Consider the following 25,296-nt stretch of genomic DNA (forward strand, 5'->3'; position numbering starts at 1 on the left):
TGGGAAATGTAGTCGCGGCGGCGGTTGTTCGGCGCGCTAACTGAAAATAAACGCATTCCTACAGTAAAGTTTAACGTATATTTTACATTAAGAAAGATCATTTTAAAACGATAAGATGAAGAAATCTTAACATGCTTTAAATGTTATTCAGAAAGAAGGCAACATCTTACTCGAAGACTACAACTTCCATGTGTCGATGAGCTAAGCTTGCGACGTCAGAGCGTCTTGTTGCTGTGAAAGCATTATGGGAATTGTAGTTTGCGTCGTATTTGTATGTCAGAGGAGCTAAATAGGGCCATGGCAACAAAATATCGTCCAGGAGAACTCCGCTGGGACCTTTTACTTTTATCATGCGCATGCGCAGTGTCGCCAGGGCAACTGGGAAATGTAGTCGCGGCGGCGGTTGTTCGGCGTTCAACGGAAAATAAACGCATAGGCGGAAAAGGTTAAACGTATATTTACATCGAGAAAGATAGTTTTAAAACGATAAGATGAAGAAATATTAACATCATGCTTTAAATGTTATTCAAAAAGATGGCAACATTTTACTCGTGGACTACAACTTCCATGTGTCGATTGCGACGTCATAGCGTCTTGTTTCTCCGGAAGCATTGTGGGAATTGTAGTTTGCGTCGTATTTGTATGTCAGAGGAGCTAAATAGGGCCATGGCCGAGACACGTGGATTTTTAAAGAAGAGACACAGAAGACACACAAACTCAGCAGCCAGACGCACACTCTCAGATCCGGTTACACCGGCCCACAAATACACACCAATCACCTTGTTCCTGCCTGTAGCGCTTCAAAATGCAGCTCTGGTGTATTCATTTTATTATCTTTCCTATTTTCTTCATTTTCTTTCTTTCTCTCTTTATCACCATCGTCTGCTGTAGTCAATTAACTGATTGATCTGTTGAGCAACATAATGTTAAACTGCAACCATTTTAATAACCAATGAAAATTTTAGGGTAAAAAAGAAATTAATGAATGAAAAATGAATATTTTTTGAGTTTTCCCAAGTCTTTTATTTTAGTGAGCTGACTATCTGTGGGTCATGTCAACTGGACAAAATGATATTTGAAAGGATGTTTATCAGTGTTTTCTAATATTTCAAACATAAGACAGAAGAGAATCAGCAGATTAATGTATACTGGGAATAATCATCGGTATCAATTGGATGCAAAACTACACACAACAACTATTTTAAATCCTCACTGGTGGGAAAATAAATAAATAAAAGTTGTGTTGTTATGTTGTGTGGGGGCTGGTCACTGGACAAATTGCAAATAATCTGCTCTGGTGCTTCCTTTTTCACAAAATTGTGCTGTAGATAAGGAGCTTACACTGTGGATTATTTTGTGCTGCAACAGTGGATCAGTCAATGTGTAAAAAAAGAAAGAAAGAAAAAACACGCTGGGGAGCAGCCTCATCCGTTCCCCCAGCAGGTCAAGAGGCCACAGCAGCTGCAGGCGACACCCTGCCTGCATGGCCTCCATCGCCTCCATCGCCCACGTACGGCTTTAGACCTGCGCTGACCTTCATCCCACCATCTCTTCCTCCACCTTTAAGCTGGTCTGGATTATCCCCCATTCTGCCCCCTACCCTCTCTGCCAGTTTTACCCCTCATCTACCACTTTATTTCATCATTCTGTACGTCCTGCAGCAGCAGCAGCAGCAGCAGCAGAGCCAAAACAGGGTCACCCAGAAATATATGGTGGGTAACTGTATAGCCTATTTAAAGGATGGCAACACAATAAGGCCATGCAGGCTTGAATAATGCATCTGCTGTGGTGAAGTGAAGTCTCTCCATCTTCCAGGACGACAGCAAGGAAGCATTTAGCGATATTTGTGCTCTGCGTTCACATTTAAAACCAACCCAGGGGATGGGTACTACTGTTACAGGATGAGATATGATAATGAGGCAGAGCTCACAGTAAAAAAAAAAAAAACAAGATTTTTCTCATTTTGCCTTCTTGCCACACCCTTAGTGCTTTTCCCTCCGGGGCCTGAGCTTGAGTTATGAAGTGTTTTTAACACCATTTCAGTCCATAATATTCAGGCTGCAGGGAGCTCCAACTCTGATTAGCTGTGGCCGGGGTCTCGAGGAGGAAAAAGTGGTAAAAATCCAGGCATGTGAAGCACTGAGCTGTAATTATAGTTGGAGAGGCTGATCAGGCCAGGCAGAGGATCCCTCCCCTCCCCCTATGTCCTTACAGGGCCGGCCTGTTAAACCATTAAAATGCCCTCCTTTTGTCCCTTTCCAGCATATTTGCCGACCACACCGAGGGCCCAGGACGCAGTCACCATGAGAGATTTTGTTTTGTTCTTGCCCTTTATTGTTCCTGCATGACTTATAGAAGGGAGGGGAGGGGGTGTCACAGTCAGATATATCACGGTCAGATAGCGGTCTCACTGTGCCAGTGAAGTGAAGTGCACTGGACGAGCATAATGTAGTTTCCCAGAGCGGCTCATGAGATCCTGTCCAGTAATGTGAGCATCTGAAGTTGTCCATAAGCAGGAGTGTTTACAGTAATGTGATTTAAACAGGTATATGGGCCACAGTATACTACATTATCTGTATACTGCTGCTCTGCATTATTCCAGATGTTTTGTATTTTCGCTTTTATTACAATTCGTATGATCCTTTAGGAAAAAAATATCTTTTCACATGACGGATTACTGATTTTGAATCAGGCCTTTATGAAACCAAGATTTGTCTCTACATGCTATCATGGATTAATGTACATAGTATATCCCACCAGAGGCGATCTACTTTACTGTTGAAGGGGAGAGGACACTGAATTACAGACGGGATGCTGCTGACAGATTGATAACCAGAAGATCAGGATATATAGGCTATATATTATATTATTCAACTACAGGTCCAGGTTCTGCTTTATTTTCTTAATATTTAAAAGAAAATATACATTTTTGTGTGTTTTATTTTGTGTATTAATTTTATTTGAGTCAGGGTGGTTTGATGTTATATTATCATTCATGTAATGTGATGGCAACAGAGCTATGCGTAGTATTGTTCTAGTTTTTGAAAGGGTGTTGCTGAATTGTTGATGCAGCACCAAAAACATTTTACTGGCTCATTTCTCAGCTGTAAAGACACCTATGATTGTGCAACTTTGATACAGTAGGCCTATAACAACATTTTATACAGGTGTTTGCATGCTGTATCAGCATAAATTTGAATTATTGGGTTTAATTATTTTGCCAATGCAGCCAAATATACTGTGATACTTCTCTAGTGTTTTAAGATTGGACAGTGTTGTACTCATCTCCACTAAATTGACATGTTTCATGCTTTAAATTCCATTTGTGTGTCTTTTTTATATTGTTTCAGTTTCTTTAATACCTGGTCTTACTGTAAAGCCTCTCATGTCTGAATTGTCAAAACCTGTTTGCTGCTTTACTCTTTCTTTTGTTATAAGCACAGAGGAAGAGAAGCCTGTGGTTTATGGTTTCACAGAGGAAGAAACCTATTTACATATTTACTTTTCAGCCAAACTCGTCACGACTCATCAAGATTAAACCCATAAACACAACGCAGCCACGTAGAGCAGAGTTTCCACAGAGACCTTTCAGATATTATTATTTGTGTAGCAGATGTTGTCACTGGTGCGACTGCTCTGGTTCTGGACCATTTTAAGGGATGTTACTCTTCATCAACACATCCTGTCATGTAACAGTTGTGTTCACTTGATTTTAAACCTGCACGCCGGTCGAAGCTGTTAGTGTTTAGTCTTAGTTTGCAATTTCTATTCTACTTTATTACGACTGCCTTTCTTCACTCTTACAGTAATGGCAGTAAATGATAGGTCGAACTGTACAATAGTTGTATTGATTTTTAAACATATTAAACACAAACACACAATAACATTGACAAAGACAGTGAAATAATCATGGTTTTCATATAAATAGATATCACATTTCACATATTAAACACAATTAAAATGACAATAAATGAATAATGAAGTAAATAACAGTATAACAACGACACCACAAAGCACTCATCTCTTCACAACAATGTCAAAGTTGTGCACGCTGACGCCCAAGAATGGGTCGAACTGGTTTATTATGAATGATAATTTATTGACTGTGGGGACAGTGAATGCCTCATTCCTCACAATTCATTACCACATTTTTCATGTGTATTTTCTTGCTTTCACATATTTTTCTACATCCTTCATTCATCACAACTGCAGAAGTGGCCCCGCCCCCGGGGGTAAAAGCACATCTGGCTGGAAATAACTGATGTTGTGCAGTTACCTTCAGGGCCGTTGCTAGGAATTCTGGGCCCCCTTAAAGAATACTAAAGTGGGCCCCTCCCCCTAACTTTTCCAGTTCTTTTTCTTAGACTACGTGTGTATTATCATTTTTTATTTAGCCTACCTTGTTTTGATGCTAATGCAGCATTACACTGCAAAAACTCAAGTATCTTACCAAGAATATTTGTGCTATTTCTAGTCAAAATGTCATTTCTAGTCAAAACAAATCTCATTATACTTAAAGTAAGACACATCATATTAAAAGTAACTTGTTTTTAGACACTTCTTACTTCTTCAAAGCATATTTTCACTTGGAATAAGTAGAAAAAATCTGATAGTGAAACAAGTTTTTCTTCCTTATTACAAGCACAAAAAACATTTTTCACTGGCAGATTTTTCTACTAATTTCAAGTGAAAATGATCTAAAAACAAGTTAATTTTTAGGTTATGAGTCTTATTTTAAGTGGAAAGAGATTAGCTTTGACTAGAAATGAGACATTTGGATAAGAAATAAGACAAATATTCTTGGAAAGATGTTGAGTTTTTACAGTGTACAGTGTATGAGTATTAGTCAGGGTCTTACGCAGAATAAATCAGTCATACAAAGATTAGACTACTGGGGTTTTTTGTGGGCCCCACTGGGCGCTGGGCCCCTAGAATTATCATCACCTTTCTCCCCTATACAACGGCCCTGGTTACCTTTATAGTCAAATGTGTTTATATCCAGAGCTGTGTGCACAAGGAGCTTCCTCCTCCTCCTCCTCCTCCTCCTCCTCCTTGGTTCATTCTCCACTTGCAGACGATGAGGACTTTGCAGCACATGACGGCCATCATGAGCCTTGGCATTGGCTCTGGAGTAACAGTCTGTGAACTGTGTGTAATTTGTGATCATGTGCAGAGTTTGTTCTTGGCAGAAGCTTAATGTGAGAGCTGTCGCCAACAAGCGTGATCACAACATCAAGACTGCTCTTAGCTGTGAAGCAAAACTGTGGACTCCTAATGATCTGATCCATTACATTTGTGTTTTTAGTGCTTTTAATGGTGGTTTGGCATCAGGAGGTTTTTTATTGTGAAATGTCATTAAACTTGTCTCTGAAGACGTTGATGTTGTGGTTTCGTTGGTTTAAGTACGGTTGAAGCTTCCTGACCTTTGCCTTACTTACTTACTAGACATCTCATTTTAGAAGCCGTGGTAGATAAGAGCAGTCGGTCCATGTGAATTATGTTCTCACAGGACGGAGATCATCATTTAGATATTCTTCTCTTCTCCTCCCTGACCCTTTGTGGTCTGTAGTAAACAAGTCAAAGTGGGGGAGAAAAGCTTCAGGGGGAATGTGGATGGGATGTTTCCCTGAAAGGAGAAGTTACAGTCAAAACGTCATTAAGAATAACTCTTCTCAGACATGATTGATGATATAAATCAAAGACGGGTTGATTTGTTAAAACTCAAATGATCGCAGAGCCAAACAAAACTGGCTTCAGCACTGACACGTTATGATCACTGCAAATGATCCTGTGTTTGCCAAGATTTAAAACCTTAGATCGGGAAATATGAGATTAACTGTCTTGCTTTAAAAGTTCTTCCATCTGTGAATTCAGCGTACTATTCTTAAATTGACCATGAATGTCTCAGGAAATCATAAAATGGAGTAAATTACGAGCAAAACAAGCTATATTAGATATAAATAGACCAAATTGTACTATAATACATCTTTATTCAGCAGCTCAACATGCATCTTACAGTAATCAGGAACTGACAGGACATTCATACCTCGGGTTTCTATGAGCCAACCGTTTGCTAGTGTTGGGTTTATGTCGTTTTCAATATGAGCCGACTATAGTTTCAATTATCACAATCAAGTATTTCACTCTTAAATTAGTCATTTATCAGATTCAGAATTATTTCTGAAACATCCAAAGGGCATGGTGGTACAATGGTGAGCACTGTTATTCTCACAGCAAGAAGGTTCTGGATTTGATCCCAGGTCAGTCCCACCCAGCAGAAGATGTGAAAGGTTGGTTAGAAACAGTAAATTTTACGTAAACTTAGAGATTCAAGTAGGAATTCAAGTATCCAGTAACACAGTATAATATAAGGGCATAAAAGCAGTGCTATAACACAGAGATAAGAAAAGTAAGAAAAATATACACTTTACACATCCTGCAGGTGTATGTGATCAGACCTGTGAGACTGGAGGCACTGTATTTTCTAATTACTGCGCTTTAGCAAACTCTAATATCAAGTAATTTCACTTTAAAACTGTCATTTTCTGTTTATTTCAAACCTTTGATCACCTTTCAGTGTTTTCTCTTGTATTTTTCTAATCGTTTGTGCAATGATTCGATAAAAACCACGCATGTTTGTGGGATATTTGTTGACATATTCTGCTTTTCTCTACAGTAAAGTCACACTCTCTCTCCTCCTGAGCTGCAGAAGCCGACTGTGCACTAGATGGCACTTCTGTACCACCGGTGGCTCTTGTCATGTGCTGTCATTTACTGTATGATTGACAACAATAACACCAAAAAAAAGACAGCGGCAAAACACAAGGACCAGATTTTGTCTCATGCAGAGAGAAGAAGAAGAAAAGGAAGAAAAGAAGAAACCTCCATCCCATCAGGTGATAAAAAAAAACTATGAGATCTAGCTGCAAACATATCTGACTTACAAACTAAGTGTTTGTTGGTGTGGGAGGAAATCCATTCCGGGTGGTTTCTTCTATTTTTGCACAAACCGAGCTCCTTGGAAAGGTGTGTAATTCTCACCTGCACAACACTCGGGAGGTCAGCGTGTAGCTGCGAGACACTTTTATGAAGCTCCGTAGTATCTTTTTTATAAATAAATAAAAAAAAGAATGTGCTTCTTTTCATGGGTGCAAGACAGATGTGAGAAATCCTGTGAAAGTAATTTGTCTGCACGCAGCATGTGAGCATGCCAGTAGGGAGGATGTGGTTGTCGACTCTGGAGATGCAGGTAAACTACAGGCACTGAAGCACGAGAGAAGAGAAGAGAAGAGAAGAGAAGAGAAGAGAAGAGAAGAGAAGAGAAGAGAAGAGAAGAGAAGAGAATCTCGAAAAACAAAAGAAGCAAAAAAAAGCACAGATTTAACAGATTTTAAGTGAAACTCTGCAGAAATGTGGCACCATAAGGTTTCAAACACCTTTTATGCTTCAGTTTCAAGCATTGCATATATATATACATGTAAACACAGAGGAAGTTTAAGCAAATTGAGAAACATATGTGACTTTTATTTTGTTGAAAATGACCCACATCTGTTTGGAAATACCTTCTTGTGATGATTCAGGCACCAGACTATAATTTACACCTGCATGCTTATAGGTTTCCACTATACATGGAGGATTTGTGAGGATATTAGGGGAAAGGTTCTCAGGATCATATAACGTGAACTATGAACAGAAAGATTGTGCTCGCTCTGATCAGTGATGTTGAAAAAGCAGCCACACTTATCACACACACACACACAACGCCGACCTTTCTGCCGCTCACACAGACGATGAACGCAGCAGTGTATAGGAGCTAAAGCACCACAAATAAAAGCACCATATTTACTCCAACTGTGAAAAAAAAGGTATGGAAGCATCTGACCTCAGGGTCTTCAGATTTCTTTTTGCATGGCGTAGTGTGTATGTGATGTGCATGTCTAAGGAAAAAGCAGAGTTGTACCAGTGCTGTCAAACGTGGGTGTGTTTTTATTATTAGTTTTTATTATCTGTCACAGATTTTATTTTCCCCTCCTGGCTGCTTAACTCCTGTCATGCTCTGTGTGTCTTTTTATTGTGCAGGATTACAAAGAGCAGATGAAGCGTTGTGCATGACTGATGGATGGAGACATGAGGAGACAGTGAAGCTTGAAGACACAGAGTGTTTTCTAATCTCTCTTTCTCTCTCTTTTTTGTGTTTAAAGGTTTTTACTTCCAGTGTCTGGTGTGCTGCTCCACCATGGAGGACGTAGGCGTAGACTATGTAGATTATGTGTATTTTGATTCAGATTTGTGGCTTAACGTCACGGCTCCCAACACCAGCTCTGTGTCGACGCCTCTGATTTCACCTTTACTGGACAAATCCATCAACATCCTGATGGTGGTCGTCTTGTTCATCACCATGGTTTCACTGGGATGCACCATGGAGGTGTCCAAGATCAAGGTGAAACCGGAAACACTTTAGATGCAGATTATTTATGTTTACGATGAACTTTAATGAATCTTTGTGAGTACTTTATGTACTAAACAGCCTTTCCCCTCTGTTGCAGGGCCACATAGTGAAGCCTAAGGGTGTGACCATAGCGGTGCTGGCCCAGTACGGTGTGATGCCTTTCACAGCCTTTTGCTTTGTAAAGGTTGGTACTTTATACTTAGGAAGCATCTGAAGTCTGAAACGATGAAACCAAATTATGAATGATTTGAGTTTATTAATATAGATCAATACATGATATCATTGTTTGTTTGTTGTTAGGGAAAATAGCAAATGAATGCTGGTTCCAGCCTTGTATAGTGACATTTCACTTTTGACAGCATTTTATATGTAAAGAGATTATTTGATTAATGGAAACAATTACTAAAGTGTGTGATCCAAGAATCATGGGAACTGAACCCACGACAGAGTTGTTTTCGAGGTAAATTTGTGTAAAACCGCTGATGTGCATTCCCGTCGAAGGCAGTTTTTCATCAAGGTTGAAAAACTTAGTTTTTTTTTTGTTTTTACCTCTAAAACAACTCCGTCTCGTAACGTTCTGTTATTATCTCATAGCGTGGTGAATGTGCAGGTCACAACTTGTCCACCAGAGCGTTTTGGAGTTGTTGGATTGTGTATTTGATGAGTTTGATGAGGGTAACCAAGAAATCCCATGAGCCTCCACAGCTCGCGGCTCTGCTCCACCGTTCTAAAAATAGCTTGCACCGACAATTAAAGGTAACAAACCTACTCCTAAAACGATAGGGATTATGGCAATGGGACAATTTGCCAAAATGTTGAACTCTCCCTTTAAGATTAGGAGTCACACATTGTACAGACAGAGCTAATCAGACAGACACATGTTCATCTCTCTCTCTCTCTGAACACTGACATGAAGGAGCTCAACCTGTGTGTGTTGGACTTTGACAGTAAGAGAAAGTGATAAACACCTCAAACATCCGAGAGTCGACATCATATAATGTCTGAGGGAAAAATGGGTCAGAAGTTGATAAACTGCAGAGACATCAGAGGAGTCCGTGATTAATAGCTACATGCACATGGATCGGTCAGTGGGTACTGTCATTGACTTTAGATTGAGAGGCTGTGGGTTTGAGTCCCAGTCAGACTGTTGTGGCCATTTGGCTTGTATGGTTGTTGGATGAATTTGGATGGGGAGGTGGGGTACGAATCCTACTCATGGCTGATATGTTACAAGTGCTGCGGAGAAGAAGAGGAGGACAACGTTATTATTTATGGGCCGTGGGCTCGGCAATGCACGAAATACATTCATTTTGTTTTTTGTTTTGGGTCCTCTTAATTTTTTTTTCCGAAGTATTTTTTGAGAGGTTTTTTGCCTTTAATTGATGGGATAGTTGAGAGAGACAGGAAATGAGGAGGCAAAGAGGGGGGGATTGACATGCAGCAACGGGCACCTGATTTGGGAATCAAACTGGGGCCAGCTGCAGCGAGGACTGTATAGTTTGGGGCACCTGCTCAACCAACTGAGCTATATGGCGCCCCCCAGTCCTCTCAAAATTGTAGGTGTAGTGAACTTAAATTTAACATAGAGGATGAATGAGAGGAAGAAGAAGTAGAAGAAAGGCTAAAGAAGTTGAAAACATTATGAAACATTTACAATAAATTGCACAAACGGGGCAAAAACCTATGTAGAGTCAGTGACCTTTATGTGATCTATCTTTGATATGTTTGTTGACAGGGTTTAATCCATCTCTCTCCTGTGCATTGGTGACATTGGTGGTATCAGTATGAGACATTGTTATCAGGAGCAGACTCTGATAACAGAGAGATGATGATGTTATCGTTCGGCGCTGTAGGCGTTCCAGCTGGACGACATGGCGGCCGTGGTGATCCTGATCTGCGGCTGCTGTCCAGGAGGAAGTCTCTCCAACATCCTGGCTCTGGCCCTAAAGGGCGACATGAACCTCAGGTGGGAAAAACTTTACATCACAATATCACCGTCACCTTTGCATAATAGTTAAGAGCAGTTCAGAGATTCTGATAAATTTGGCTTTGGACTCGTTTAAAACCCTCCATCCTCCCTTCTTCCCTTCCTTTCTCCCTTCCTTCCTTCCACAATTCTTTTTCCCTTCCTTCCTTCCTTCCTTCCTTCCTTCCTTCCTTCCTTCCTTCCTTCCTTCCTTCCTTCCTTCCTTCGTCCGTCCTCCTGCTTCCTCCCTTGACCTAATCTGTTCCTTTCCTTCATTTTTCTTTCATTCCTTTTTCCCCAATTCCTTCGTTCCCTTCGCCCTTACTTCGACTTCCTTCCTCTTTTGATCCAATTGACCCAATCTGTTCCCTCCCTCTATCTTTCTTTCCTTTCTTTTTTCCCTTCCTTCCTATCTTTCCCTTTGTCCTTCTTCCTTTCCCTTCGTCCTTCCTTCCTTCCTTCCTTCCTTCCTTCCTTCCTTCCTTCCTTCCTTCCTTCTATCCCTTTCTCCCTTCCTTCTTTCCACAATCCTTTTTCCCTTCCTTCCTTCCTTCCTTCCTTCCTTCCTTCCTTCCTTCCTTCCTTCCTTCCTTCCTTCCTTCCTTCCTTCCTTCCTTCCTTCCTTCGCTTCGTCCTTACTTCTTCCTTCTTTTTTGACCCAATTGACCCAATCTGTTCCCTCCCCATCTATCTTTCCTTTCTTTTTCCCCCTTCCTTCCTATCTTTTCCTTTGTACTTCTTCCTTTCCCTTCATCCTTCCTTCCTTCCTTCCTTCCTTCCTTGACCCAGGAGGACAACAAGGGTTAAATGAATCGAGGGAGTTCATTCAGTGTGTGTGTGTGTGTGTGTGTGTGTGTGTGTGTGTGTGTGTGTGTGTGTGTGTGAGGTGACAGCGAGTGTCATCAGTCTGTGTCTTCATCCGGAGCTGCAGCAGCTCGTCTCCTTGAAATGACGGATGAAGTCGCAGCCTGCAGACATGCAGCGGTGTCTGCCACCTGTACTTGACAGCTGTTTCCTTGAGCTGTCGAGAGAGCTCCTGTCAGATTACAGTTATTTATCCTCTGGGATGTTTTCTAAAAGTTTAAAGGGCAAGTTCACCCAAATCTCAAAGAACAACAACAACAAAAAAGGTATCCAGCCGTGTAGATATCTGATATCATTTTGACTCCCTGTGCCGAGGTGTTGAGGTATCTACTGCTGGGACCTGAGCTGCCATCACAAAACTGTGAGAATAAATGAATTTTGTCTCTGCTGTTTGTAGAACAAATCTCCCTGGAGTAAATGTCACAGATAATCCACAGTCCTCACTGTGAGACAGTTTTATTGGAGCAGAAAACCCCAATAACACACACACAAAAACTGAAACTGTCTGCACGGACCAATAACTACGGTGGCCCTGAGAGATCAACATACTGCAGCTTAAGAAAATATAGATACAAAACACACAAAATGTGCTGCAAATCAGTTTGACAACACTCACAGGGAAAGTGTTTCCAGGGACGCAAACTAGTGACGGACCTGGTTGTTAATTTGTTTGGTTTAGTATAATGTCAATGTTGCATGATTCAGATATTACACAGCAAATATATGTTGGGTAACACTTTAAAATAAGTAGCACACACTATTAAGCATTAGTTAAGCATTAATAAATACAGAATTTTTCATTTATAACGCATGAATACTCATTAGTATGTAAATACAGTTAGTGCTAATCAATGATGAGTAAAACATTTTTAACTGTGTTTATAAACTAAATACTAATGAGTATTCATGTGTTATAAATGATGAATTCAGTATTTAATGCTTAACTAATGCTTAATAGTGTGTAGCCTACTAATTATAAAGTGTTACCTGTAATTGTGAAACTTTATGCTAATGTTAGTGCCGCACCTCAGCTTGTCACTATTTCATGTCCCCATAAACACTAATAATTAATCACAGGTAGTTGTGGATCAATCACAATTAATCAATTTTCTGTCTAGGCTATTGTTGATATTTATATTATTGTAATTTTTACAACTTAAAGTAATGAATATTGACAGCCCTAGTTATTGCATGTGCATGATGTTAAACTGTGGTGTACTGACCTCTCAGGGCCACCATAATATAAATGGTCTTGTGTGTTTTTATTGAATAAGTAAAAGTTCAAGGACCTCGCCCACGTGCTGCCTTCTTACAGGTGTGATTAATGACCTTGTCAGAGAACATCCTGTGATCTGATCATCAGTGGCACAGTTTCTACCGTTATTAAGAGTTGAACGACCTGCAGGACGTCGCCCGATCGTAAAACACACGTTATATGACAATAAGAAGATAATAATAATAATAATATGATATATTACTACTACACCCCTTTACTTGCAGCCGTGAGGCCGTTCACCTCCTCAGGCTCAGAGTCGTTCAGGACATTCCTGCTCTATCTGACGTCTGAGGATCTTATCTGCCCCGCAGCTGTGAGGCAACATGAGCCATTAATGACTGAAACAGACTGAAGCATTGTTTTGATAAAATACTTAATAGAAAATAGCATAGATTTTATTCTGTTTGTCTGTTTGTGAACCACAGTTTTTGTTTAAAAGACGACAGACGAGTCATAATGTGATATTTTCTGGGGCTCAATCAACTTTCACAACGACAGCAACAGTTGCAGGACTGATTATTAGCATGTAAAGGTGTGACTGTGACATGCACAGCTGCTGGGTGAGGGTCATAAACCTCGGTACAGATAAGTCTAATGCACCTCAGTAAATGAACATGTGTAAAGTAAAGCTCTAGTAGCTCCAGCAGCAGCAGCAGCAGCAGCAGCAGCCTCTGCAGGCTCCAGGCCTCATCACACCCCAGTGACAGTTACTGTAATGTGGACGGAGGTGAAGTAAAAACACAGAGAAGTGCAAAGTATTGATCCTGAGCTGGAAATGGAAATTAGCTCCAAAAGACCCAGAGAAACAAAATCAAGACACATCTTATCTTAAAAAAAAAAAGTATACTCAAATTATACACTGTCTCATTATTTATGACTGGATTGCACATACATTTTTTTGATTTGATGGTTGAGGGGTCACCAAAAAAAAAAAAAATCATGGTTCATGGAGATGAAACCTGTAAAAACAATTAATATCTTATCTTGTTTTCAGGAAACAGGTCAAAACAGGAAGTTTGGAGTGACTGCCAAAAATATAAGGAGGAAGCTAGGAATCATAAATTATCAGAGAACCACAAATATCTCCACAAAGTGACTTGGAAATCTGACCAGTGTTTGTTGACATGTAATAATAAGTTGGACAGACAGACAGAGTGTGAATTTCTGTTGGGAAATTAAACTTTGGCAAAACAGTAGTAGGTGTGTGTTAATTGATTTCCACATTGGAAGTAAGTTGGACAACATGTTTCTCTCCATCTCCTCAGCATTGTGATGACGTCCTGCTCCACGCTGCTGGCCATGGGCATGATGCCGCTGCTGCTCTACCTCTACTGCCAGGGCCTCACCAACCTGCAGAGCTCGGTGCCTTACGTCGACATCGTCGTGTCGCTCTTCATGATCCTCATCCCCTGCGGCGCCGGCGTCCTCATCAACCACTACAGGCCGCGCTACGCCACCACCATCACCAAGGTCAGTGCAGTCAGAGGTCAGAGGGTCAAAACATAAGGAGATCAGTCAGACTTCTGTTGCTGTCTCATAAAAGCAAGGAATTACTGTAATCAAACATTTTGGTATTAGTTTTAGTAATTTATCAAACAAAAATACAAAAAATGTGATGTTTCCTGGTCCTCAGGTCTATAGATCTGCTAATTTTCTCAGTTTTACGTCATTGTAAAATGAAGATTTTTGGGTTCTGGGCTGTTGGTGATAAAAACAAAGCAAGTTCAGGTCATCATCTTGTACTGTGTGCCATTATAATTTGGTATTTTCTCTATATTTTTCTCTCAAGTAGTCATCAAATACTAAATGATAAAAAAAAGGATCATTAAAAACAACTTCATTATATGATTTCACTTCATTTAAAAGCTGAGTTTTTTCCTGAAATAACAGGACACTGACTTCTTATTTTTTTTTAATCAAACATCATTAATGCTGCATTTGTTGGGAACTACTTTCAGCCATGGATTGATACACATTTAGTGTCCTGTGACTACCTCCTACAGCAGAGGTCTTCAACAGGGGGTCTGCAACCCCCTAGGGGGTCCGGCGAGGTACTGCAGGAGGGTCGCAGAATTTTTGGTTGATGAGACTATGTCTTTTTTTTGTTGTTGAGACATTTGTGTTTAAAATAACAGTGTCAATTGGAATAGCTTGTATACATGATGACCATGTCGTAGTATTGAATAGTATTGAATGCACAATAACAAGATATAATTTTATATAGTAGGGGGTCCCTGCTCCATCTCTCCATCAGTTTGCAACATTGAAGGCCCCTGTCCTGCAGGATTGATTCAAAACAAACTGCACTGTAGTAAAGGAACACGGTCGCCCAGATCATGTGCAGTGTCAAAAATACAAACAGTACTGAGAGTCTGAGCCACTTCCTGTCCGGCTGCTCTCAGGTCGGCCTCGGCATCATGATGATCTCTGTGCTGTTCATCGGCGGCGCTGCCACTTTCTCCATCGGAGGCTCCGTCCTCCTCACCGTGCTGTCTCCTCCTCTCATGGCCATCGGGGCTCTCATGCCCTTCACAGGCTACACCTTCGGATACATCATCTCCTCGCTCTTCAGACTCAACCAGTCGTAAGTCAGGAAATGGTTAATCAATTACCTATAGAGCTTTTTATAGATCAGGTATAAACCATTAAAATTAACTGTTTGTTTATAATTGTTATCTAAAAAGCCTCTGATGGATACGGTGGCAGAGTCATGAGTCTTCCTCTTTATGTATCAGTGACTTAACAATGGCCATCCCTCAGGGAGCGGAGGACCATCGCCATGGAAACGGGCTGCCAGAACATCCAGCTGTGCTCCACCATCCTGAAGCTGGCCTACCCCCCCGAGGTGATCGGGCCCCTGTTCCTGTTCCCCATGGTCTACGTCGGCTTCCAGCTGCTGGAGGCGGCCGCGCTCATCCTGCTGTTCAGGTGTCACCAGAGGTTCACGCAGAAGGAGGAGACAGGTGAGACGGGGTTTTTTTTTTTTTTTTTTTATGCAGGTGACTTCATTACAGAGCAAGGTTATTATAGTTTTAAAATTTAGTTTTTATTTTTATTTTCAGTTTAGTTTTAGTTAGTTCAACAAGCGATTAAGCAGTTTTAGTTTAGTTATTTTTGAGGAATTGACTGGTTTTTATTCAGTCTTAGTTTTTCAGAAGTTAGGAGAAAACTTCTGTGAGACCACCAAACATGAACACCCAAATTTGTGGGATTTTTCCCTTTTAGTTGCATCCCATATATGTTCCCATCAGTCCTCATCAGGTTACATTCACTCTCATCTACCTGTGGGTCATATTCTTAAGTCGTCCCTTATTGAGTTGTGGCGTTTTATTCCTGCAGCTTTTGCAACAAAACAAAAAAACAACAAAAAGTATTTGAACATTTTGATTCAATTCATCATTAAAGTAAAATGTTGTGATATATTTGCACTGCAACAATGAACATAGGTACTGTACATTATGGGATGACCTTATATAAAATGTTTTTCTGTCATTTTCTGTCGCTTATTTTCCTAGTTTAATAGCCTAATAAGGCAAGTCAAAATATTTACTTTTGATTTGATTTTTAACATTTGATCTACATCTACACTAAGAACAATTGAGCCTGGAGCTATTTATTAAGCAGCAATTAAAAGTATTTGATAATTTCATCTCAGTAAATGTGAAAATGTGCTGATTGTTGTCCATTTTATGTGATTTCTAACTCAAATCTCTAGTTCTCTAACTCTAACTAAATATATTTGGATTTTAAACAGCTTCACTGCAAGGTTTTACATGGTTCAACCCTATTTTCAAACTTGCCCTTGACAAAAACCTCTCATGTGAAAGAATCATTTCCCTAGATTCATGCTTTTATTTTGGTTTCAAACAGATGATAGCCATCGATAAAAAGAACTACAGGAAATGATGTTGAAAGAAGAAATGACTGTGTCACTCTGTCTAACCTGCAGGCTCGTACAAGCCGGCGTCCTGCGAGGACAAACTGAAGGAGGCGAGTGACGTGACGGTGTGACGGACCGACCTCCAACATCCCCGAGTGTTTTTCTTTGGTCCAGTGACGTGAACTCTTTGAGGACCGAAGCCCGATGGGAGCAGGTCACTCAGGACTCCCTGCACTACTTAAAACAAACTGCAAAGATGTGTATCAGCAGGGGGACGCCATTTTGTGCCAAGTAATTTATCTGTACATTGTCTTGTATATGTTTCTTGATCGAGCGCCGACGAAGACGAAACTGCACGATTTAGTTAAAATGCTTTTATTGAGTTCTTTGTCTTCCTACAGCATACAAACGTCCATCATATTTTTTTTCTTTTTTCACTGTAAAATAAAATCCTCACGTAAAAAATGTTGAATTTTTTTTTGTCTACATGTTCATCTTTGAACCACAGTAACACCAGTCACAGTACCAACAAGTATTCTTGGAATTACATTTATACACTAAAATAAAAGTCTCCAATGCAAAACACAAAAACCCCTTTAACCAAAAGAGATAAAATAACATTCATAACAACAATGCTAGTATCAACTGCATCATGTGTCAACATCATTTTTAAAGTGTTGAAATCAAAAGAGTTGACCTCATCCTCGAAGAGAGCCATACATCCTACAAAATAAAAGTTTAACAGTCACCAAATGAAATGAGTCTAATTGCCTGTACAGCTTTTTAACCGGTGGAACAATGTGCTTTATTTTTTACACAGGTGTTCTTGATAATGAAGCTGCCAAAACCGGGTCATAATAATCACGGGTTGTATTTGAGTTATAAGCACAAATAAAGTATAGAATAATAGATTCTTAAGTTTGATCAAACAAAAGCCCATGCAAGCATCCTAAAGATTTTTACCGACCACTCACAGCAGCCGTGGTGGCGACAGTGAGGCAAGGAAAAGAGGGTGGAGGGGAAGAAGAAGACGTGAAAATGTGTGGAAAGTGGTTAAAAAAATTCTTGCGCCTAAGAAGCAGAAGTATCACGAGGAGTAAAGATTAGCGGACGCACGACTCGTCAGAACCCGCTACTGCTGAAAAAAAAAAAAAAAAAGGTTAGAGATCGGTGGCAGCTCCGCGCCGACGGTGGATGTAGATGCTGGTTCACTCTGACGTTAGCGATGATGGCACAGCAGCAGAGCTGGACCTGCAGCCTCGTGGGTGAATTTATTCAAAAAAGTTACGAGAAAAAAAAAAAAAAAAAAAAGGCGAGGAGTCGCTGGGTGTAAACATACGACACAAACAGACGCACTGAGAATCTGCCGTCCAAATGATGTCACACCGTTTAAATGCCCAATAATGAGAATAAACTATCTATAGTTCCTGTCTGATATTGAATTGATGTGGTTAATGTGAAAAAAAAAAAAAAACCTAGAGAAAAATGGCGAGAAAAATCCGGACAGGAAAAAAAAATCAAACGTTACTGAGGGAGGGGGGGGGGGGCTCGTCTCGGCTGTCAGACGGGTTCATGGGAGCTCCGGTGTGCCAACTCCTCCAAGCTGATTCTACTGCTGAAACAAGTTGTTTCTACGGTTTTTTGATTCCCATTGAACTTACACGCGAGCTCCTTAGCGCTGGCTGTCGGTGGAAGGGGAACGAGAGCGGGAGCGTGAACGGGAGCGCGAGCGGGAGACGGAGGCTCTCGGCTCTCTCGGCTCTCTCGGGGGCGGCGGGGAGGGCGGGGTGGCCGATTTGCTCGTCTTGGAGGAGCGCTTGGGGGGCTCCTTCGACTTGGGGGCCGGCGATGAGTTGCTGCCGGCGGGGGAGGCGCTGCGGGAGCGGGAGCGGTTGTGGGCCTTGGCGGGGCTGCGGGAACGCCGGGGGGAGCGGGACGGAGAACGACCACGGGAACGAGACCGGGAACGAGAGGAGCTCTCAGACCGGGAACGACTTCTCGACCTGGAAGACAGAAAAGAGAGAAACACTGGGATAAGTCACAAGTATCGATCGTTTGACAAATTAAAAAAAAAGAATATTTTTTCCTCCTAGAATGCATCTTATCTTGTATTAAGTTTTTGTATTAACCGTTTAATTTACAGGCTGCTAATTACGTGATAATGTCAAGAAATGGCCAAGAAATAACAATTAATTGCGTAGTAATGTCTAGAAATAAAGGTCAATTTCATTGTAATGTCATGTTTTCCATAAGAGGCAAAAGATGACACATGCTTTTCATGCTTTGAATTGTTTTCCACCAAGTCCTTGCAACGGACCGTTATTTCTATGCAATCAATCGTTATTTCTTGGCTATATTTCTCAACATTACTATGAAATTGAGCGTTATTTCTAGGCCATTTCTAGACATTATGACGCAATTCTTTGTTATTTCTTAACATGATCACATAGCTGTAAATTAAAGGGGTTACCAAGTTTGTTTTTGTTTAAAAAAAAAAAATCTAAATCACTTTACTGTCTCCAGGGCCTAACAAAACAGAAGTGCAGCTCAGTCATTAAAGAGAAATGAAAGTGAGAGGATACAGTGACAGCAGTTGGCAACAATACCAACATATTGACAAAACATCAATGAAGACCAACAAAACAAAGGTTGTTTATGCTGTATGTTTGCCAACACTGAGACAGAGTGAGCTATACATCCTGGTATCTACCTGCCAGGACCAGGGACATGCTGCGTGAGTCCTGTTGTTAAAACTGCATTTAATAATCAAGCTTTTAAAAAGGAGCGTCCTATTTCCAGGAATATCCTATTTGAATTAATACATCCGATCTGATCTGATAACCATTGTGTGTGTGTGTGTGAGTGGGTGTGTGTGTGGGGCAGCGTCCTTCATCCCGAGCAGGATGGAAAACGGGGAAACAAAAGGATTAAGTGTGTTGTTTTTCTGCCTCTCCCCTCCAGAGCGCCGAGCACCCGGAGGATTTAGATCCAATTTGACACTTAACACCTGAGATGGAGTGTGAAAAATTCTCCATCCCATACTTGTTAAGTGTGGGGCCGTGGACAATACATATCAATGAGGGAGGCTTCGGCGGTCCTGAGCTCAGGATAATTTGGCTTTTGAACCATGAGCTTCTATAAAGTGCATTTCAAGACAGGTGAAACATAAACAAATAATAGAAAGCAGCGATCGGCCGTCGGACTGTGAGCAAATAATTACAGTCAACCCTGCCAGACGCGGTAATGATGAGCAGCACTTCCTGTGTCTGTGGTCTGCCTCTTAAGTTACTGCTATAAGTGCTATTCTCATAAACTACCTGAGTGGCACGTTTATCGAAAATCAATACTATTTTACGCTTCTCCCTCGGTTTCCAAGCGTCGTGTTACAATAAGGCGCTCATGCTAAACTACAATCAGCCTGAATCTGTTGTGTGATAACCAATATTATGAATCTATGACTTGTTCTTGTCTGATCCTGGTTACAGCTACAAGTCGTCTCGTCTGTTTTCATCCAGCTACATCAGTTCTTCTGAAGCCAGTGGAGCTAATCAGTTCAGTCCTAGATGACTCTCGGGGAACAGAGGGCTTTAATCGTGAATGAAAAGGCGGCATGAGTCTGAAAATGGAAACCGTCATCTGCACATTGCTAATCACAGGTAAGAAGGAACGAATCAGCCTCAATCAGCTGACTCCCCTAATATGTATTGATTTCCCCCCCCCCCCCCCCCCCTTTCTATTTAGTGAATGGAGCTTCCAGCAGACAACTCACCTCTTCTTGGCTGCCTCTATGAGCTTGATTTTCCTGCCATTGATTTCCTTTCCAGACAGTTTTTCAAGGGCATTTTTCAGGTCGCTGTAAGAGGCAAACTCAACAACCCTAAAAAAAACAACAACAACAAAAGACATCATTATCTGGAACCTTAGTCACACTTTTTTTTGTCATTAATTGGAGGGTAATTTCCCCCAAATTGCAAACATAAGCAAAGGGTAACCCCTTAATTTACGGGCTGTTCAGAAATAGCCTAGAAATAACTTTCAATTTCATAGTAATGTCGAGAAATATAGCCAAGAAATAACGATTGGCTGCCTAGAAATAGCCCAGAAATAACGGTTAATTGAAAAGGACTTGGAGAAAAATTCTGCCCTTTCCCAAAAGATTCAAAGCATGAAAAGCATGTGTAATCTTTTGCCTTTATGAAAAACATGACATTACTATGAAATTGACTGTTTATCTAGGCGATTTCTTGACATTTCTACGCAGTTAATTATTATTTCTTGACATTATCACATAATTAACGGCCTGTAAATGAAAGGGTTACCAAGCAAAGCACGCAACTCGTACTGCGACGGCGGTTAATGGTCTTACCCTTCATTGAGTTTGGGGCGGTGTGCGTCTGCGAATGTCACCTCTCCAGCTTGTCTCATGAAATCTTTCAGATCCTACACATGCAAACACCAGTCAACTTACGGAGAGGCTTGGGACACAAGCACAGGCTGAGACATTAAAAACAGACAGGACTGATTTACCCAAAAAGAGAGATGGTTAGATTCTCTGAGAGGACTACAACAGGCTACTGCAGATATGGAGCGTGAGCCCAAGAACCTCAAAGACGATCAGCAACTAACAAAACACAAAATACTAAACTAAATATTTAAAAACATGTCAAAAAAGAAAAAGAAAAAAAAAGTGTGTGCCAATTTGGTGAAAAATAATTTCGAGTGTTGTGATTATTATATAATTAAATATATATAATTGATTATTTATCATTACTTCTGGACAGGCTGAGTATTTGCTTTGAGATTCTTGCACCCCGCTCATTACAACTACAGAGAGATGAACACCATCTGCATGAACTGAACTGCAGTGGCGCCGCCTGGGCAGCGTTTGGCACAAAGAGCCCCATTTTCCCTGGCAAGGAGGGCACAGGGCTCCGCGCCGGGACCGCCCCTGTCTCGGCACCCCGCCTCAGTAAAGAGAGTGAACAGGGTGGAAGAGAGGAAACTACTACCTGAGAGCGAAACCCTTTGGGGTGGGCCGCAGGCTCTCCGAGCCCACCATAACCTCGGGATAACAGCAGATTATATCCATGGGCACCTGGGAGGAATTCACACTCTCTCTCTCGCTCGCGATGTGCGGGAACACCACAGGGGGGAGGGGGAGGGGGGATATCGATCGATCGAAGCCCCTCAAATTAACGAACCATCGATCAATACGCCACCACCATCACCATCATCATCGACTCTCGCTCTTTCCTCTCCTTTCTCTCTGCCAACTCTCTGTTTCCTCTCTCTCGCTCTCAACCACACACCAGGCGTTGCAAGTGAGTGAAGGGGGCCGCCAGCGCCTCTAGTGTGGAGCGAGCGCTCACAAGACCAGCAGGCGTCAACTAGGATTGGACAGACTGGCTGACACCACAGGCTCAACCCAGACAGAAGGACCCAGAAGGGGTTTACTCCACCATAAGCGAGCTCTTCCACATGACACAACAGTCAGGCTGGCAAATAAAGGGGTGAAGAATTGGTTAAAATTTGAAAAACAGGTACAGATTTAATTTTGTTGTTACTGCTTTTTGAATGTATTACTTAAAACTGCAATAAATGCAGATTGATTAGAGCCATGATTCTCAAAGAACAATTTGGGCTTGTACAGATTGTAATAGATACATATTAGAGAGCTAAATCATTATCACTGATTAGATTCAGAAACAGATTCTCTACGTTGTCGTTTAGCTTCATTTCTAATATTGTATGTGTGTATTGTTGGAGGCAGACTGTTGGTGGCGGTGTTGCAGCTGTCAGAGTTGACTGGCTGTGTTTAAAAAAATCATGTTGTTGTACTAACCTGCCAGCTGACACGGGAGGACAAATTCTCCACAATCAGACGGTTCTCAGTGCGCATAGGCGGAGGGTTTCGACTGAAACAGAAAAACAACTGGATGAGCTGAAGGAAGAGACTCAGATACAGACTTCAGCACTAAGAGCTCTCATTAGCTACTTGTCAATAACAAGGCCAATTAAGGAGCTTTGAACTGTACAGCGCTGCACTTGTACTGAATTTTAAGAAGGTCCATTTAAGGATATTGAGTTCCACCTTGTAGATAATCTATCAGGTCCAAATTAAACTCACATGATAGGAAAAGAAAAATAAATGCCCACAATGGTTATAAACTGAGCTTTTTACAGTGAACTGACACAGCTACTGATTTACATCTGTTCATTTCTCATTTGAGCAAAAGCAAGGAATAGTAATCTTCCATCGCTGAGCAAATTAAAAGGAATAGTTCACCAAAAACTGAAATTCATCATTAGTGAGTCATGAGTCATTGTTGACTCACCCTCATGCTGATGAATACTAGTTTTGTGCATCTGGAGACCCGAGAGGGGGGTTCGTAGTCCAACAAAATCCTTATATGAGAGTAATAGGGCCCGACACAAAAAGGTCAATAACACTGCATAATATTCCTCCGTACTGCTCTTCCGCTGCAATCCAAGTGTCCTGAAGGGATATCCCTGTATTGCACTCTGACGTTCTGTTTAGGCTGTAAAAATGTCCTAAATGACGTTGTTTCGAGTAAACTCTGGACTATATCCCTTGAGGACGAGCAGTAAGGAGGAATATTACATAGTTTTTGTGTAGTTTTAAGGACCTTTTAGTGTCGGGCGCTATTGACTCTTATAAGGATTGCGTTGGACTACGAAGCCCCCTCCCGGGTCTCTTTGAGGAATAATGGATTTCATTTTTTGGTGAACTATTCCTTTAAACTCTTATTATCAAAACTTTAGAGTGGTGTGAAAAGCTTACCTCCGACTGTTCTGGGAGCCTCTCCCATAGCGATCAGAGAAACGTCCACCTCCACCGCCACCACCTCTGCCACGGCCGCCACGCAGGCGGACACGGGCGTGCTCAATAGTCACCCTGAAACAGAGAACAAAAAGATTTAGCTTTTTCTTGAAAAACCTGCTTGTCACTGAGAAAATTACTTTCAGCACAGTGGAAATCCCTACCTTTCATTGCACAGCTCTTTGCCATCAAGCTCATACACTGCATCTTCAGCGTCTCGGGGGTCATCAAACTCCTACAGCAAACAGAGCATAAGACAGTTTTTAATACACCTACACACACAACCACACACATCACTATTCCTGGAGTTGTTCCACCACAATCCTCAGATTTAATGTCTCATATGCCCTTCCAGAGTTGCACAATAGTGTCTATCAACAGAACCATATATGCTCCAGTAGTTATAAAAATATCTCCGAGATAATCAGGGCAAACAGGAAGCAGCTCAGGAGCTCAGTTTACTGTGCACAGCAGCAAATAGATGTGGGATTTTAATACAACTGAGTATAATGAAGTGTATAATTACCATCTTGAGCGAAAGGTGACCGCTTCAAAGGTTTAGTTTTGACTGATCGACAGTCCAGAGCTCAAAGATGCTTATGCACGATGAAGAAAATCATTAGCCTACATTTTGGCAGTGTTACTGATTGAAAAATGATTGCAATTGGTGAATAGCTTTTCAATCAATCTTCTATCAATGCTAATTCATTTTCTGCCATCAGACTGATCGACAACTTTAAAAGGGACTGAATACTTCATGTGATTGAGACTCTGTTGAAGGTTAAGAGGTTTTTATGAACATACATGTACTGTATGTATTGTGTTGGTAAATTTAGCAACATGTATTTTCAACAATGGATGACATACATTATTCTGGCTGATATGCACAGAAGGTGTGCCAATAAAGGTCATAAGAAACAAAAGGGCAGCCATTTAATGAACAACAACTTTGTAGCTACATCTATTTTGTAAACGTCGAGGTTCAACGTCTCGTGCATGAATCTGTTGCTGTAAAAGCTAAGTAATAAGTTGATATTTCCTAAACAGAGTTGTGCACAATTCACTGTATCTGTATAAGAGCTACTACTATGACCCATTTCCAGGTACCGATGGGGGACTCACCACGAAGCCGAAGCCTCTCTTGAGGTCGATGTCTCGGATGCGGCCGTATCCTTTGAAGAACCGCTCCACGTCCTTTTCTCTGGCCGAGGGGCTCAGGCGACCGATGAAAATACGACATCCACTCATGTTACTGTTGTTGGAAATGTGTCTACAGAACAAAAACAATTCGGCACATCAGCATCAAAGCTTAGCTAGCACACAGCGAGAAAGAAAAAGCACGATAAACTGATGAATTGCCCTGTTAAATATTAGCAGGCCCGTGTGGGTTTTTGGTAGCAAGCTAACCAAACGTTTGCAACTTGCTTGCAACGGCCGTGATTCCAAATGGAACCCAATTTTTTTTTAAAACCCACCGGTAACCGCTCGCGCCAAGTTACGCTAATTATAACGACAAGAAAATTACCATAACGATGCATTTAAATGTCTGGAAAAAAACAAAACATACCTTCAAGTTGTTAGGGTTTCTTTTTGGGGTGGTGATTTTGTTTTGCTAGCTAGCTGTTCCTACAGTTCACTGCAAAAATCCAGAATAAAACAAAATGGAGCCTCCGTCGTTCGGCGAAGGGGCTGGGAAAAAAAAAAACGAAGCAGGTGACGTGACGCAGGCTGACACTGCAGGAGACGGAAACACCCGAAGAGAGGGGGCGGGGGTCTCCGAACGTGACGTCACTCGAACCGATGCCGCTGCAGTTTCCGACTCTGACCACTAGGTGTCACTCAGACAACAGTGGTGATACCGATACCTTATGGGTGATACCAAAACGTCTCTGGTGATATTCATACAAAGAGAAAGAGCAGATTATTTTGTACAGCAGCTGTCGCTTTGTGAGGCTCAGCAGCGAATACAGTGTAAAAAGCAGGACAAAAGGGCGTGATAATAAAGCATATTTCAACCAGA

The 25,296-nt window shown here is 41.3% G+C and overlaps 2 protein-coding genes across 2 annotated transcripts; one reads left to right on the top strand and one right to left on the bottom strand.

The window, feature by feature from the left end:
- Positions 1–7,207: 7,207 nt before the first annotated feature.
- On the top strand, positions 7,208–16,614 carry slc10a1 (solute carrier family 10 member 1; the record flags this gene model as incomplete). Its single annotated transcript, XM_084000226.1, has 9 exons — positions 7,208–7,249; positions 8,080–8,104; positions 8,202–8,440; positions 8,547–8,633; positions 10,303–10,415; positions 13,821–14,025; positions 14,958–15,139; positions 15,316–15,518; positions 16,505–16,614. 9 exons carry the CDS (start codon positions 7,208–7,210, stop codon positions 16,564–16,566), a joined length of 1,158 nt encoding a protein of 385 aa, XP_083856352.1. The 3' UTR covers positions 16,567–16,614.
- Positions 16,615–16,800: 186 nt separating this feature from the next.
- Positions 16,801–24,975, bottom strand: srsf5b (serine and arginine rich splicing factor 5b). The gene is made up of 8 exons (XM_084000464.1): positions 24,844–24,975; positions 24,399–24,546; positions 23,441–23,511; positions 23,238–23,351; positions 22,278–22,350; positions 20,802–20,875; positions 20,205–20,312; positions 16,801–18,438 (listed from the first exon to the last, which is right to left on the bottom strand). The coding sequence occupies exons 2-8, from the start codon at positions 24,522–24,524 to the stop codon at positions 18,108–18,110; spliced, it is 897 nt and encodes a 298-aa protein (XP_083856590.1). The 5' UTR covers positions 24,525–24,546; positions 24,844–24,975; the 3' UTR covers positions 16,801–18,107.
- Between the last annotated feature and the right edge of the window lie 321 nt (positions 24,976–25,296).

The sequence above is a fragment of the Trachurus trachurus genome (genome assembly GCF_905171665.1).
Source record: "Trachurus trachurus genome assembly, chromosome: 24".
NCBI classification, from domain to species: Eukaryota; Metazoa; Chordata; class Actinopteri; order Carangiformes; family Carangidae; genus Trachurus; species Trachurus trachurus.